Source organism: Meles meles, chromosome 5 (genome assembly GCF_922984935.1).
Source record: "Meles meles chromosome 5, mMelMel3.1 paternal haplotype, whole genome shotgun sequence".
In the NCBI taxonomy this organism is placed as follows: domain Eukaryota; kingdom Metazoa; phylum Chordata; class Mammalia; order Carnivora; family Mustelidae; genus Meles; species Meles meles.
This window is the reverse complement of record NC_060070.1, coordinates 137,921,670-137,939,112: the sequence shown is the minus strand read 5'-3', so window position 1 is coordinate 137,939,112 and position 17,443 is coordinate 137,921,670. Positions and strand designations below refer to the sequence as shown.

At 46.2% G+C, this 17,443-nt stretch overlaps 1 protein-coding gene across 2 annotated transcripts in view; it reads left to right on the top strand.

Annotated features, from left to right (window-relative positions):
- The window catches only part of NEDD9 (neural precursor cell expressed, developmentally down-regulated 9), a 185,358-nt gene that overhangs the window by 132,916 nt on the left and 34,999 nt on the right, over positions 1-17,443 (top strand). Inside the window, exon 1 of one of the 2 annotated variants that reach the window (XM_046004930.1) lies at positions 3,845-4,020. The exons of the other annotated variant lie outside the window; for it this stretch is intronic. Within the exon in view, the coding sequence (XP_045860886.1) occupies positions 4,009-4,020 (12 nt within the window). The 5' untranslated portion in view covers positions 3,845-4,008. Of the gene's footprint in view, positions 1-3,844; positions 4,021-17,443 lie in introns of those variants that run through there. 2 annotated transcript variants of the gene reach the window in all.

Below are 17,443 nucleotides of genomic sequence, written 5' to 3'. Positions count from 1 at the left end.
TCTGTGCAAAGTCAGGACAGTACAAGGGTGTCTTGGAATTGGTGAGTCCCCCCAGTCTGGCTGGAGGGTGGGATGGAGGGTGGGGGCGGGGGGAAGAGGCCAGAAAGGAAGGAGGGGCTCAAATTATAGTCTACGCCAAAGTCGGCAGATTTTGCTTTTAAAGGCGTTGAAGGGTCCCTAGAGATTCTTAATCCCAGTAGCCATGTGAGGCAATCTGAACTCTAGAAATTAAACAGGTAGCGATGTGGAAGATAGATTCCAGCAGGGAGAGAAAGCAGGCCGGAAATGACAAAGGAAGGACTGGAAAAGATCAGATGAGAGAGACAGAGGACGGACCTAAAGCAGAGATTGCTGTTATGAGCCAATATCGCGGGCCCCTGTGCAAGGCAGCCAGCCCTCGGAGTAGCTGTGTCCCCTTCCAAGGAACTGCTCTAGATTCCTGAGCTCGCTTCCTGACCTCCCATGTTCTGACCTTGCCCTTCACTCTCAGACAGCAGCCACATGGGTTCCTCCCAAGTCGGACATAGGAGAATCTCTTCCCTCTGGCATCCTCTTCATTTCTTGCCGTATCCACACCCGGGTCCAGCGGCAGCTGGAAAATCACCTGAACGGTGCGTGGTGCCATGTCCCTTGCTCCTGCCTGTATCAGCGTCTGGGGAAATAGAGCCCTTGGCGGGCCAGCAGACAAGTGGCAGGGCTGAGGGCTGCCAGGGTGTTGGTGAGCACAGGGTAACTGTTAAAGTAACAGCTATCTGCATTATGTAAGCTGCATTAAGACCACAGCTCAATATTTTAACCAATAGACTGCCCTTGAGTGTTTACACAAAGGGTAAAAACACTGAGAAATAGATCACACCATTCTCTGCTCAGATCAGGTCGATGACTTCCTCTGGAGCTCAGGAGAGAGTCCGGCTGCCACCACCAACCTGTCTGGGTCTCCTCCACCCGAAGCCCAGGTCCCCGACTCCATGTGCATTGGCTTGCATGCTGGTCTTAAACATAGCAAGCTCACGCCCTTTCCTCTTTCTGGAATGTTCTTTCCCCAGATCTTTGAGTGGATCCCTCATGCCATTCAGATTTCTGCTTCGGTGTTACCTCTCTAGAGGGGCTTCCCTGACCACTCTCTAAAAGGAGACACCTCCCCACCCAACCCTCATCTGTTTTCCTTTAGCAATTTTCCCTGCTTAATTTTTCTTCATGGCATTTATTACTCCAGAACTGTATTACATCTTCATTGACTTCTTGTCCCGCTCTCCCAGTGGACTGTGACTTTGTGTGTCTGGGCTGCGGCTATCACTTCCCCACCTAAAACAGTAGCTGGGAGGTGCTGAGTCGAGCTGTGCTAAGTTAGAAAGCCATCCTCTACCTTTTACTGAATGCTTATCATACTGAAAATATTGACAGCAGTCTAACAGTCATAACTGTTATAATTAATATAATTAAATAAATGTTGATATATTTATATAGCATAATAATGTTCTATAATTAGCAATAAGATAATATGTGATGAGTTTAAGATGAAATAATAACAAAATATTAGTAAGCAAATATTAATTAAGATCTTACTATGTACTGGGTACTATTAACTTCTAGGCACATGATCTCATTTTTTTTCTTAAGATTTTATTTATTTGTCAGAGAGACAGAGAGCGCAACTAGGGGCAGAGGGAGAAGCAGACTCCCCGCTGAGCAAGGAGCCTGATGTAGGACTCGATCCACTGACCCTGTGATCATGACCTGAACCGAAGGCAGATGCTTAACCCACTAAGCCACCCAAGTGCCCATATGCATATTATCTCATTCATACTCATAATTCCAGTAAGTAGATAGTATTATTTTTTCTAATTTATATTCAGGCACCGGAATCAAGACATTAAGAAAATTTGTTGAGATTCTAACACAGTTTACCCGACTCCAAGGTAACTAACGCCAACCCATACTGCCCTAAAATGAACTTCAGGTAGATTTAAGGTGTCTTACCCAACAGGAGAGAAACAGGAAAGCAAGAGGGCCACTTAGCATGAATTAAACTTTCTAGCGAGAGAACAAAATGACAAAAAGCCCCAGCAAATGCTTTGGGGAACCGTTCGAAAGCCCTGAAAAGGAGTGAGATAGTGTTCACCTACTCTATGGTACTCCTCAAACGAAACGATTCAGCCTTACCGCTTAGGAAGCCAAAGGAATGTTATCTCGATCTTCTGGAGGCCACAAGACTCATCTTACAGATGAGAAGGTCTTTGACTGATCCAGGCAGACACCAGAAACAATTTCCTGCAAACTAATGACTCGCCCAGAAGACTGTGGGACTGTCAGGAAGATCCTTCGCAGTGCAATATGCCACATGCTTAATTTGTGTTCAGAAAGACCTTGCAAAATCACTCAGGCTCATTTTCACTCCAAGGCTAAATGAGGAAAAGCAAAGTTCAAGCTGAGGCCCATACGGGTGTGTCAACCTCATTATGACCGCTGCGGGGAGGGGGGGGTTGCCTTATCCAGGGAATCAGTGCCATATTAAACTGATCTAAAACTATGAACCCTGTATCTGGAAACCACTTTTGCACGACAGCTGCTCTCCTGTTCTTTTTGTTTGGATCATAAAAGTAAAATTTTAATCCACTGGGAATTTGTGGGGGAGGGGAATCAAACTGATTCTGATCCAACTAGGTCAGGAAAAAAATACGAGCCGATTTTTCCATCCCAGTCGTGTAGTCTGGTTGGAGCCCATCCCACGCAGGGACAGCTATTGTCTGCAATCACCGAGTCTCAAACCTGAGACCCAGTGAAAAGGAATTTTCCCCTCTATCAGCTCTATCCTGCTGCAGAGTCCCTAAAGGTGACTGTTTTCTGTCTTCTCCTGGGTGATCTCTTTCTCTATAGAAATCATGAGGCTGAGCCAAAGATTCTATGCTTCACTGGACAGACTGGTCTTTCTTAACCAGGCTCATCAAACAGTGGGCATTTTTTGTTCCCCCGATAATAAGTGTTGGTGGGTTAATGGGTCATCTTCAGGAGAGAGGTCAGAAGGAAAACACTGCAGTGTTCAAAGCTGGGCCTAGAAATGCCAGCCATCAAAGGACACAGTGCTCAATGCAGGGATGATGTATAGGGCGTGCACTGGCCAGCCTCTTCGGGATAGGTCACATCTAACCTTTATCCTCCACAAAGCCAGAGGAGATCGCTGAATGCGCTTGACACTCAGCCCTCTGAGGCCCCGGTGAGAAGCCGGCCAGGGAAGCCCGGGTGCCTGTGCTAGGGGAGCTCCTTTTCACTGAGGGAGAATTGTATTCTGGTTCCTCTGCAGACTGACGTCGCAAGGACTTTGAACATTGAAAAGAACAAAAAAAGCAAACAGCCACAAAAAAGGGGAGGGGGGAGAGAGAGAGCGCGATATCAGCAGGGGTAGTTAGTAAAAAGGGGCCCAGAGACAGAAAACCTTTTGTTCCCCGAATTCGTTTCATGTAGAGATTGGGAGGTGAATGGCTTTGAGATGAAATGGGTTTATGAAGGAGTTGCTAGGTCACAGGAAGCACGACTGTCAGACTGCTCTGTGAATTCGATTTCTTTCAAAGTTAGGTTAATCTGAAAAAGAATCTCCTTTTCCCGGTTTTTTTTTTTTTTTCTTGGAGGGGGAGAATGGGGTGTAAAGCTCGAGAGGGTTCCCCACTTTGTTTCATTTTCCACCCTTTCTGCTAGTGTAAAAAGAAATAACCACAGGACAAGCTGCTTTGTGGGTTTTCCGAAGTTAAGAGGTGGGCGGAGCTCCGCGCTACCTTGGCCCGCCAGCCAATGGCGAGCGGTATGCAAATATTGTCTGCGCTCTGCCGGTCTCAATCAAAACAGTGAGCTCAGAGGCTGCTCAGGAGCTCGGCGCGCTGCAACTGGCAGAGCCGCTCGGGCCCGGGCGGTTCTCAGTTTCATCTAGCAGTGCACTCCATGGAGGGCCGGACTCGCCAGGGCTTCATGCCATTTCACTAGAGTAGGAAACCGGCTCAACTCTCCGCCGCCGAGATGAAGTATAAGGTAAGCGGGCGACTTTTCCGTGAGGTTTGCGCGTGCGCGTGTTGCCCACTGTGACAACGCCTGTGCAGGGACCCCCACCGCCACCACCACTTCTGTGCCCCGGAGAGATGCGTCTCCGTCACCGAGGCTGGCGTGCAAGCAGGCAGGCAGGCAGACACCCAGTCTCTGAGCCTCACTCCGGGAGTTCACGGCATACCCGGGTCCCTCTCCCCTGAAAGTTTTGGGAATTCGTTTTAAAGGCGCCCCGGGAGCCACTGGAGGAGGGTGTCTAGCTTGAAGGGGAGTTCAAGTCTCCGGGGCTCCCCCAGGCCTGGCCTCCACTGTCCCAGAGCCGTAACGAGGGAGGAATCAGAACTGCTGAGTGTCTCAGACTGGCTCTTAACAGCAGTTTTCAGCCTTTGCCTTAAGCATTTGGTATGAGAAGCAGTTTGCCTTACGGATTTGGGGTGGGAGAAATTAAAAGCCCCAAGTGCTATTACACAGCCGATGGTGGAGACTTCTGACATCCTTAAATGATACTGGATGTAAGAACAAATAAGTATCTGCCATTTCTTGAAAATACTTCCATTTGTGTTTGAATGGGCTGAGGGTCTGAAGTGTCCAGCCAGCTTATTGTCCCCGTAGTTTACGGAATGTCATGCTACCTTATTCTCCCGTGCATTTTGCTCCCTTGTTGTTGTGTACTCTTGGCAAAAGGATTATAACTTGTTTGGAATATCCTTATTTTGTTTAAGGTTCCCCCATTTATCCAGGCAAGCAGCTTCCAGACATACTGTACTTAGAAGCACATTGCAGTGAATTGGATGTGACTTCTAGAATAGACATGAGACCTAATGCTTTTAAACAAGCATGCTATTATTAAAATGATGGTTGGCGAGGAGGCTATACTTTCGGACTGACAATTTGTGTTACCTGTCAGGTTTGTGCTAGCCGAGAGCCACTTTGCTTCCTTTCTGAATTATGTAGCTTCTGGCCCATCCTTTTTTAATGTGAGGTTGTAAATACTCGGTTCTGGCTAATAGCCACTGGCTAACCTCGGTGATAAATCTTTTCTTTAAAAGCTATAAATCTCGTTGAAAAAGCTCTAAATCAAGATGTCAAAAGTCTTTATTATAAGGCATGAGTTATGGTTCTCCGTGGAAAGGTTACAACTATGGGAAGACACAGGTATCAGTTATCTCTGTACTATTAGCTTTCCATTATTATTATTATTCCATGATTTCTCCATAGGAAAGAGCAGAGGAATGAATAATCCTGAAGATTCTTAATACTTTTGACTTTAGGATGAAACCAGCAACAAATCCTTCTACCTGGCAGGAAGGTTCCCCTTCTTGAAGTGGTTCACCCCATATTTCCACAGTCCCTTATTTTGAACAGTGATTAGCCTAGAGAGTCCTGAGCCTACAATGATTCTTTCCCCCTCCTATCCCTATTACTGAATGCCTTTAGTCTCATAATAACCACCTTGCAGGGAGAAAACAAAGAGAAAATATGTTCATATGTTTATGATTGGAAAGCATAAATGGTGGAAATCAACGCTGAGTACCTTGATCTAGAAAGTGACAGAAGTGACAAAGTCTAGGATCACTTTAATCAGTGATGTTATCGTGTTTCATTTTACTCTTAAGGAGAGAAAAAGTCATGGCAACTGATGAAGTAAATTGGGATTGGCATTCATGGGGGAAAAACCCTTCTCTTTTCGAGCTCTTACCAGAGTTGAACACCCTGCCAGGTGGTGTAAATATATGGTTGTGATTGACGCATGTTATTGGCTTTTTGTCACCAGAAAAAAAAACACTGATTTTTCTGATGGGCCAAATGCCAAATTGACGCCTTGGGGTGACTATAAAATAAACCAGTGGCTGAAGAAATCTACTGTCCTTGACTTACAAAGCCTATCCTCTCTCTAATAACAGACGGAGTTATTATTATCTCTATTCCAGGAGAAGATTTTGTCATTTTAAGTAGAGGACATGATGCAGAGATTAAAGGGATGATCAATAATATTAAGAGTTACCGTGATAATACAGGATTGTCATATTTAACCCTTCCAAAAACTCTATGAGGTGGGTGTTACTATGTACTCATTTTCAGATGTGGAAATTGTGGCACAGAGAGGCTAAGTGGTTCATCGAAAGCCACACAGCTAAAAACTGGGGGAGCTATTAATTGAACCATAGCAATCCGGCTCCAGGACTTGTGACTTTAAACCGCTATTAAAGAAAGAATCAGCCGTCACCTCCCTGAACTGTCCTGTGTGACTGCTCTTTTTGTCCCCCAGGGAGTTTAAAACTATTTCATCTCCAGGATTCCTGCAGGATAGATTCTTTTTGTTGTTGTTGTTCAGCTATGACTCGACAAAGCAAAGTGTACCGCATGTTTGGCAGTTATTTGTTTAATTGGAGCTACTCCGGCAGTAAAACCAGATAATTATTCGATTGTAAAATCCTGGAGTCAGGAATTATCTTTGAAACCCTGTGTCGCTCTGCCCACTATAAATGTAGCACAGTCAGACTTCTGTTCACCCGAGAGATTTATAATTCAGCCACTATAAGATTTTTTCTTTTTTTTTTTTAAACCAGATTATCTGGTTTGGCTGCTTCAGGAAACATAACTGGAGGGCAACCAAACCCCCAGTCATTCTGCACTTCTCCGCAGTTCCAGGCCGGCCGGCCCTGTATTCAGAATAATCTTGAGAAGTGTGGAATGTAAGCTCTTACTGATGAACATAGCAGTTCTGGTGAGCACACATCTAGCTTAGCCTGATTTCATTTCATGGTTTGTTGGTGGTGGTGTTCTGGGGAGGCTGCCGTTTCCTATGGACTTTCTGTCCCGTTTGTCTTAAGAGGCTTCAGTGTGGGGTTCTGTGATGGGAGGCAGTAAATCAGGCCGCCTGCATTCATTAAGAACCATCCACAAGCCCTTCCCCATAGGAAAGCAGGTCCTGCAATGGGGGTAGGGCTCCGCGCCTTGGTGGTGGTGGCTTGCCCAGGGAAGGCTTCCCCCGCCCCATTTTTTTTTTTAAGATTTTATTTATTTATTTGACACAGAGAGACACAGTGAGAGAGGGAACACAAGCAAGGGGAGTGGGAGAGGGAGAAGCAGGCTTCCGGCTGAGCGGGGAGCCTGATGCAGGGCTCAATCCCAGCAACCTGGGATCAGGACCTGAGCCAAAGGCAGCCACTTCACCAACTGAGCCACCCAGGCAAAGGCTTCCCTTCTAATGGGCTGGAGGCACATCGTCGCCACCGTCTGCCAGGAGAGGGACTGCAGCCTGTATGCCCAGCTGTGTTTGATGGCCCCGAGACCCCGCCCACTTTATGCAGGCCCAGGCCTGGCCAGAGCTCAGCTGACCTTGCCTCTCTGATCTCTAATACCTGAGCAGCTTCTGTGGCTTTGCCCAATTTCAGAACCCCGGGTGCCTACCCTAAAACTCTAAATTATGTATCGAGGCTACCATTCTACAAATTCTTTTTTTTTTTTTTTCACTGAAGTGTGTTGACAACAAATGCACTCTTCAACGTTTTGAGCGAAGAAAAAGTGGGGCTTATACTACAGATAAGAAAACTGGATTCCGGAACACAGCTCCGTGTGTTCTGGTCAGCTGTGGGCAAACAACGTGCGTGCCATGAAACACTTTTGAGGGGGACTTTGAAAATCCTCTTATTCTCTTGAGCTACATGGAGGGAAAAAGATAGAGGGTCTTGAAGCGAGTGGACACTGTCATGTATGACTTTAAGAATCCCCCCTTCTTCGCTGTGACACGTCGGCTTTGAATTATGTCTTCTCTTGGAAGTGATTTGTTGCCCTCCATCTTCAGTCCCTCACGTTCCTTTTTAAATCTTAGGTGAGGGGGCACCTGGGTGGTTCAGTGGGTTAAGCCTCTGCCTTCGGCTCAGGTCATGATCTCACAGTCCTGGGATCGAGCCCCACATCGGGCTCTCTGCTCGGCGAGGAGTCTGCTTCCCCCTCTCACTCTGCCTGCCTCTCTGCCCACTTGTGATCTCTCTCTCTCTTTGTTAAATAAATAAAAAATCTTTAAATCTTATGTGAGATCTAGGAATTTTAAAAGCACCGAAAGATGTTTTAATAGTAGCTGAATTGTTGACTGATGGATGTATTTATTGAGCAAACCCATTGTGAGAGCTGCAGGACCTGCCCACGTGGAGATGAAAGTCTTTGGAGAACTAGAGGTGCTCGCCCTATACCAAATTTAGCAAGTTGCACACTGCGGGACATACCAAGGATTCCATTAGCATCCTTTCCTTACTGTAATATACATCAGTCCTTTTCTCAGAATTCATCAGTGGCTTCCTATCTGCTGCTCCTCCCACCGTGCACCAGCCCGCCCCCCCAGACTTCTAAAAAAACTTCCTGTCAACTTTTTCCCCTTTGCAAATTCCCTCCCCACTGTGTGCCCCTGTGACCTCATCATCTCTTTTCATTCACACAGTCCGTATGTGACTCTAATACTGGACTTGCATACAGCTCACTTCCCTGACCCACGTAGACATGGCACCCTTTTTTTAAAAGATTTTATTTCTTTATTTGACAGAGATCACAAGTAGGCAGAGAGGCAGGCAGAGAGAGAGGGGAAAGCAGGCTCCCTGCTGAGCAGAGAGCCCGATGTGGGGCTCGATCCCAGGACCCTGAGATCAGAGGCAGAGGCTTAACCCACTGAGCCACCCAGGGACCCCGACATGGCACCTTAAACCCCGCCCTGCTACCCCCTACCTCTCACCTCTCTTTTGACTCCGCTGTGGGAAAGCTTGCTGGCTGCTCCCATTTTCTGGCCCCGTCTCTCTCTGGGTCTGCCGTACTGGGTTATCCTGTCACCTCCCAAAGGCCTACACCTTTGTCTCCTCAGCTGACAGTAATCCCTACAACAGGCTTTCTGTTTTCCACCTCCGCCCTGCTCCGTTACCGCTCCCCTGCTTATTAACCCCTCCCAATCGAGTCACTATCGAAAGGATACCTGTAACTCCCACTGGGTGCCCCCCTCCCGGCTCCCAGAGGCGTCCCATTTGAAGGAAGCCCCACTGAAAATTTGGAGGTCTAGGCAGACCGTTAGGCAAGGGCTCGAATAAAAAGTGTGACCTGGGATCTGTTACAGCCTGGAGGGGCACGGCCTTGACCTTATATGTTCTTGTGGATAGAGTGGGGCTGTGGAGAAAGGCATTTCTGTTCCTTGTGACTTATGGCTTGATAGCCTCAGGCAAGGCAAACTCTCTGAGCCTCAGTTTTCTTATCTGTAAAACAGGGATAATAACTGTGTGGGACTATGATTCTAAGGGCCAAACCAGGTAACACATGGATGTAAAGTACTTGCCATGCTCCTGGCATCCAGTAGAGGAGACCATGCTAGTCAGCCTCGGCTCTCTTTGCCTTGACAGGTGCGGAAAGCGTAGTATGGACTCAAGACTTGGTGACGGGATTGTGTCGAAATCCCAGTGACTAGGTAAAGGTGGTTGAGTGTTCCATGGACCTGGTTGTGTAGTGTGGAAATGCAGATGCCAGACAACGGGGGTTGACCAGGACACTGATGAGTGACAGGACCTCCCTTGTTAGTAAGGTTTGATATACCTGAAACTACAGGACCTTGTGCGTAGTCAGCACTCAACAGATACTGAATTCAGTGTTGAAGGACATAAAATATTTGCACAAATAGCTATCAAAAAGAGGCGGGTGTTGTGGTGGTTTTTTTTGCCACTAAAAAGACTCAGTACTGTATGGCATAGTGGAAAGGACTTGGGTTTGTTGCAAATCCCACTTTTGCTACAGTCCTCTGTTTCCTCATTTATAAAATGGGAGCAATAACACCCATCTTATCAGATAATGGCAAGGATATGGAAATCATACATTTTTGTCAATAGGCATGTGAAAATGGCAATTTTTATAGGATGCATTATAAGACATATATAATATATAGAAGCATTATAGAGATAAAAATTTAAGAGGAAGCATTTGCTAGAATCACTTATCCGTAACAAAAATACTAGTGAGGACAAGAGAAAGTCACCAGAGTACAAATTCAAAGGTAAAACACAAAGGAGGTGATGTGGGGGGTTACGGAAGCTCGGGGGAAACTCTATCCCTTCTCCTACTGCAGGGCATGTAAAGTAAGAGGTCTTGGTGATCTACCTTTAGGTCGTTTTAGGGTTAGAAAGAAACCTAAACAAATTGGTTTGAGATGCCAGCCACTGGGCCTGTGGCATTACTCGGCAGTAACATACAGATGTAATTACCAAGCCTCGTTGCCAAGAAAAACAAAAAGGGCCACTGGGAAGAAATGCTGTATTTCCAACTTAAAGTGCAGAGGATCGCTGCTGGTTTCCTAGGTGATGGATGATTGCAAAGAATATGGGCATGGAAGGGGACCTCCCCTCCCGCCCCCCCAAAAAAAACCCCTGTTCATACTCCATCGACGGCACCCCCCTCCATCCTATTTAGTTAGAACATTCCAGTCATCTCCCTGCAGTCATTCGTACTGGTTAATGAGGACGACGCAAGCCTGGGGAACATTACAGCTTGGCTACAAAAGTCTGTCTTCCTGAAGAATGGTCCTTTTAAGAAAAATGGCCTTGGGGGTGACCACTGCCACCATCCACTGGAAAGAGTGATTCTTTTAGAAGGTAGTTTTTAGTCGGCAGTGAGATCCAGGGGAACTGAGGCATATGCTTTGTGGAAAATGGAACCGGCGCTCCAGAAAATATGCATGCTTGGTGACAGCGAGTGACAGTGATGCTTTCATGCCTGCAGTGGGGCTGGGGCAGCTGATCATAGAGATGTGAAACTTGCCAGTCAAGTGCTCTTGAGTACATTTGTCTGCCTGGGCCCCATCACGGACTGCTAAATACCAGTTTATTCTTTTTAAAAAGCTAGTCTCTTCCCTTCTCCTCCCCAACCATTCTTGATACTGAAGGATGTTTAAGTAGGCAATTCGGGATCTTTCCTCCAAGGCTGGGTCCACCGCTTAGGAGGCGTCTTCTCTCTTTGTAAATCATGGTGGATATGTCGCAAATGAGACCTCCTCCTGATATTTCTCTTTTTTTTTATTTTAATTTTATTTTATTTATTTGACAGAGAGAGAGATCACAAGTAGGCAGAGAGGCAGGCAGAGAGAGAGGAGGAAGCAGGCTCCCTGCAGAGCAGAGAGCCCAACGCGGGGCTCGATTCCAGGACCCTGAGATCATGACCTGAGCCGAAGGCAGCGGCTTAATCCACTGAGCCACCCAGGCGCCCCTCCTCCTGATATTTCTAATATGGCAAGGTACTAGTTACGTCACAACAAATGTTTCTTGGTGGAATGTTGATACTTTCGATTACCAGAAGTAAAGACTGAGCAACCATGATTATGCAAAGGTACAAGCATTGCACAAAGACGTGTGATAGGATCTGTGGAGTTGAAGTTTAATTCCTTTCTTTACTCCTGTGTGTATGTGTGTGCGTCAGTGTGTTTCCGGCGGTGGGGGGCGGGGGGAATTACTCGCGAAGCTCGATAGAAAGTTGCAGCAACCAGAAAGTGTATAAAGTTCAGATTTAAACCAGATCTTTCCTATTTATTAAAGCAATGTGTATTTAGACAGAGGGATGTGCCCTTAGTATTTTTTTTTCTAATTTTTGTTTTAGTTATGTGGAAACTTTATGCTCTTATGTGAATTACCCTTAATCTCATTGATTTGTAGTAGTCATTTCGTTATTGTTAACTTAGCACCTCACTCCCATGGGGGATGTGGCTAACTGGGGACTCACCCAGGCTTCTCTGTCACCCAGCTCTGCCCTGCGCTCTGCTGAAAGAACAAACTAGAATTATTCACTCCACCCCCCCTCCCAATAACCATAACAAAAAACCCAACACACCCGGAAGCTGGTAAAGTAGACTTCTAGATGCTCCAAGCCTTCTTGGTGTTCAAAGTCTTTAGTGTGTATCAGGACAGGTCCGTAATGTGTCGATGAATTTTTTGTTTGTTTGTTTTTTGGTTACCAGTCGTGTGTGGTATGAGTCCGAGTTTGGCAGGAAATGGGTTAGTGGACCGTAGTGTTGTTGCCTTACCATCACAGCGGCAGCGGCATGAGCAAAATTTTGCAGACGTCTTTTCCTTGAATGCTCCTCTGGGATAGAACTTCATGTTATTCTCTGATTCTCCAGCCTGCTACACCTGGAGCTAAGGGTGTTGAGCGTACCTTGAAATGGGGGAAGGGAAAGGACCAATTAGAATGCAGTCGGCTCAACAGCATTCTTTCTCTTAACCCCATTCTCTGGGAAGCCAAGACTTCTCCAGGATCTTAGAGGCCAGACGGCCTTGAAATATTTCTCATTTCCTTATGAGGATCATCTTGTCAATTAGAGGGCATGTCCATTGACTGAATCAAAGACTCTTATCAATACCCATTTTTTTTCCCCTCCCAAATCCTAAATTCAACCAAGGCAGACCCATGAGCAAGATACATACTTGCATGCCTACCTTTTATTTTTAGCTTAAAATATATATAACCTCTGTGGATAGGCACCCATGTTTCACAGCCCAGCAACGGGACATATGGGAAAGATATGCCTGACAATGGGAAAGATACTTGAAACTGGGACTGTCTTGCAAAGTTCAGGAACATATGGCCACCCTGGACAGTCAACATGAGCTGCTCCAAAGATAAACTGTGGAAGGTGTCATGGCTTTTCACCTTATGTCAGTTGTTGACAGGAAATTATCTAAGAGGTGCTTTTTCTGAATTCAGGCGAATTTTTCATATAATCAGTACACTTTACTGGTAAATAATTACTTGGTTCTTTTCCCTTGCAGAAATAGGTATCTCTAAAAATGAAAGGCATTCTTTGAAATACGGACTTGGGGGCACATGGGTGGCTCAGTCGTTAAGTGCCTGCGTTTGGCTCAGGTCATGATCCCTGGGTCCTGGGATGGAGTCCTGCATCAAGCTCCTTGCTCATGGAGAAGCTGGCTTCTCCCTCTGCCTGCCACTCCCCCTGCTTGTGAGCTCTCTCCCAATGGCAAATAAATAAAATTAAAAAAAAAAAAAAAGTAAAGAAAAGATAGAGGTTTTGTGCAGAGAACACCTGAGAGTGAGAAGCCATGAGGGAGGTTGTATTTCAATTGTTCTTGCTTCCAGCCCGGCAGGGCGGCTCTGCCTCCTGGCCTGCGGCGGCATCAAGCCTCCTGCCTCCCTTATTAAGATCTTAATTACAGACGCAGCTTACTTCATTGCTGCAGGGAAAGAATTTAGTTTCTCTGAACTGTGTCTGTTTTTTGGTGTGGCAGGTGTAATCATGATGAGATCATTTCTGGTTTGTTTTCTTTTCCTGGAGGAATTTTTTTTTTCCAAGGGGGAGGAGTACGGTTCTTAACGCACAATTTCATGAGCTCATAATAGTGCAGTAATAATAACTGTGCTTTGATTTTATAGAGACCCTTTCTTCTGAAGAAATCAGTGTTTTGCATATATAATTTCATGACTTCTCATAATATTAGAAAGAACGTGTTCACTCTCCCGATTTTGCAGGTGGGGAAACAGAGGCACAAAAGGTGTGATTTCTTGGCCATTACTCATACAATCTGAGGACTGAGACTAGATCCTCTTAATTCAGGCCATGTCCATTCCTCTGTGCAGGACTCTCCCCTCAGCGCTGCTAACTTTTAGAGCTCCATCATTGGTGGGAGACTATCCCGGGCATTGCAGGATGTCTCACAGCTTCTGGCCTCTCCCCACCGGCCACCAGCAACACACACGCATAGTGACAACTAAAAAATGTCTCCCAGCATGGCCAAATGCCCAAATCCCCCCTAGTTAGGAATCACTGGTCTCATCTCCCCTACTTCCTTCTGCTTAAAAAAAATTGCCTCACTGGTCCTGTATGACGGAAGCACGAAATACAAGCATGGAACCGTCGCCATAATTGTGCCATGACGGACGCCGAGCTTCGTGTCACAGGCCCGCGGCAAAGGTGCAACTTCCTCTTACATGTGTGACCCTGGTGTGTCCAGATGAATGCCACAAAATGCGAAGAAGCATGAGGTCTCACTCAGGCCATGTGCAAAGGCATCAGACCATCTCTAAGGCAACCTTAGTTCTCTGAAAGCTTCCTCTAGCCTGTGTGTGTGTGTGTGTGCACGCGCACACGTGTGCAAGCGTGTGCATGCGTATATATAATTTTATGTTGACGTATATAAATAGTGGAACATGCATTCACAATGGAACTTTGAAGAAAGCCATTTTATTCTTATAAACTGGTATATAATACGTACATGTGGGAGCTTGGCCCTATACCTGGCCACTGAGCCATTTCATTTAGAGGTTTTTCTTCCAGTCCACGTGCTCCTGCTATATTTCCTCCCTCTTCTAGCTGAGAAGCTACAGCATCTGAAGGTTCTTTCTTGAGACCCCACTGCAGGTGCAAGGCTGGCTGCATATGGTAGATACCGTTTCGGTCAAGTATACTGGTCCATTTTTGTTTTTTTTTAATTTTATTTATTTGAGATGGAGAGAGATCACAAGCAGGCAGAGAGGCAGGCAGAGAGAGGGAAGCAGGCTCCCTGCCGAGCAGAGAGCCCGATGCGGGGCTTGATTCCAGGACCCTGAGATCATGACCTGGGCCAAAGGCAGCAGCTTAACCCACTGAGCCACCCAGGTGCCCCTCCTGGTCCGTTTTTAAAAACTCTTTCAGGACCTCATGAGTGAAGTGGGATAACAATAATCAGGCAGCGAACCTAGGTAAGGGGACATCTCAAAGAGTTGTGGGGGGCATCCAAGGTACGTGGACTGGGTCTGGCTGGGGGGCAGGCCGAGGTTGCTAGTGGGTGTACATATTGGTGTTGGTGGGTTTAGATACGTGGGAATGGAAAAAGATAAGAAGATCTTTCCCCTCTTTCAAATACTTTATTAGATGTTATAACTTTCGTGCTTTGACTTTTGAGAAAGGATCCTGTTTGGGGAAAGAAACCGTAGTATAGTGGGCTGCGTCTCCTACTCCTTTATAACTTAATTCTCATTTCACTTCCCCAAGTACCTGGATGTTGGAGGGACTCTGTCTAGACAGGCAGATGGATGTGGTCCAGTGCCGACAGTAACGTTGGCTGAAATCCAGCTGGTTGTTTTATTGTTAATAAAAACCTATCTTTGACTGAGTGGGTGTCAGGCCTTCATCATTATATGGCGCCTGTCAGATTTATCTAGGGACAGAACCCTGAAAAGAGTTTGTGCCTGCCCCATGTTTTTGATCCTTTGCCAATATGCTCTACTTAAATCTATCAAAACCAGGCAACTGGGACAAATGCTTATGAATTCCAAGGCTTAATAGCAACCATGCTAAATTCTAAGATGGAGAGGTTCTCGGGAAGCACATCCTGGTCCAGTGGAAGAAAATCCCAGATTAAGAGGAGAACCAGATGCCGGTTGTGGTTCTGCTTCTAGCCTCATCGATGGCCCTCTGGGCTATAAAACTACATCGGGTTAGACCGATCTCTAGAATCCCTTCTTAGTCTAAAAGTCTAGACTGATTTGTTCGGGTCAGGCTGTGGGGTGACTTCTGGTTCTAATACATAGAACCACGGTGTCCTTCCACCTTCTTTAAGACACTCAGGAGTTGCTTTAAAAAAATCTCAAAGACCACAGAGGAGTGGAAAACGGAGCCCCTGAAGACATGTGTATTATTTCTGATCCTGAGACTTGGGAGGAAATGCTACTTTCTCCCTCCGGTCAGGATTCAGACTCATCCTGTACAAATGCCCGAGAAATAACACAAGTTGACTACGAAGTCTCACACACACACACACACACACACACACACGCTTCCCTAACAACTCATTGGTAATTTTTTTTTTTAATGAAACAAAGGATTTGCTCCAGGCTTTTCTTGGTTTTGTGGTAAACAAATCCCATCATATGGATGTTTTTGTCCCGCATCAAGCTTCTCAAGGGAAAACAGGTGCCATTCACTCTAGTCCAGAGAAGGAAGGAAAACCAGCACTTACGTAAGAAGAAATACTTATATAATCCCACATCTGTGCTGTCCATATGATGTGCCCAAATCCAGTCAGGTGGAAAATTCATTCTGAGTTGGCCAAGAGCCTCAGATGGTCTCACCAACTCTGAAGGGGTAGTGTCACTTTGGAACATGAACCACCAAAATAATGCAGGGTTCTAAATGATGTCTCGTCAACAGGAATGGGCCAGTAATGGAAGAGATGTTAAGAACTCCAAATCTGGGTGACTTCAGTCTTGACCGCACAACGGGTGTAGCCCCGCAGTGGCTGTCAGGGCTGCTGTGTGTCAAAGAGTATCTTTGGGAGACAGGTGTCTAATGCCAGATTTCTTAAAGCATCGTTCATTCAGAAATGCTCGAAACAGAATCCTCTGGGTGAAGTTCACAAGGCTAGAAAATCTGAGGACCTGGGGCAGAGTAAACAACAGGAATATTCAGAAGGTCCAAGATACTCAGGTGAGCTTTGTGACCACCATAGGGGTTGAGAAGCACTTTCCAGAAAATGAAAATCATTGGCTGACATGTTGTCTCGGTGCCGGAGAAATCTTCACAGCACATGTTGGATGCCCCCACGGGGTATCAGAAGTATGACTAGGGAAATCCTCCTGCTCCCTTTCCATAGCTAGTTCAGATCACATAATGAACACCGCATCGGACGACAGTTAAATATCGCTGAGAAAAAAGGCTGGAAGTGATATGTATCCTATCTTCTAACTCCTGAGCTTTCTTGAAAATCTCACGTCTGCTATTTAACAACCTCCAGAGGATTCAGCTCCAAAAATTCAACAGCCCAGATCATCCAGTGAAAAAACCCAGGTGTAAACCAAGTGTTCCAAGAACTGAAAGCAGACACTTGTAGATATCCATGGATTCTGACTATTACCTTCTTTGGGGGAACTCCACATTTCCCTATAAGCTAAAGATGATGGTGGGGGGAACCAGAGTGGTTTGATCACCCTCAGACTGAAGCTGATCTTTGCCAGCGGACACAAGAGCACGTGAGCCTTCCTTTCCGTCCCCACTGTGTCCTGAGACTGACCTTGATGATGCTCATTCCTTAGCCACTTCCTTTAGAACCGATTTTCTTGACAATGGCCGTTTCCTTCTCTGCTGTGCCTATTTCTCAGGATCTGTCCACTGTGCGCGTGTGTGTGTACGCGTGCACGCGTGTGGGTGTGTATGCATATGTGCATGGTCACGCGTGCGTGTGCACCCCACCAGAGTCCAGGGCAAAAGTTTGGGAAGTTGGATACAGGAAAATCATGCTGCTGAAGAGTGTGGCAGCCCCAAGGTCTTGGCAAGAGCTCCTACGTGATAAATATAGAATGAAGTAAAAATAATAAGGGGAAGTCGGGCCATTGATGATGCTATCGTCCTAGCAGGGTGACACGTCAGTCATTGTGTGTCTCATTTCTCTTCAAAGAACAGCAC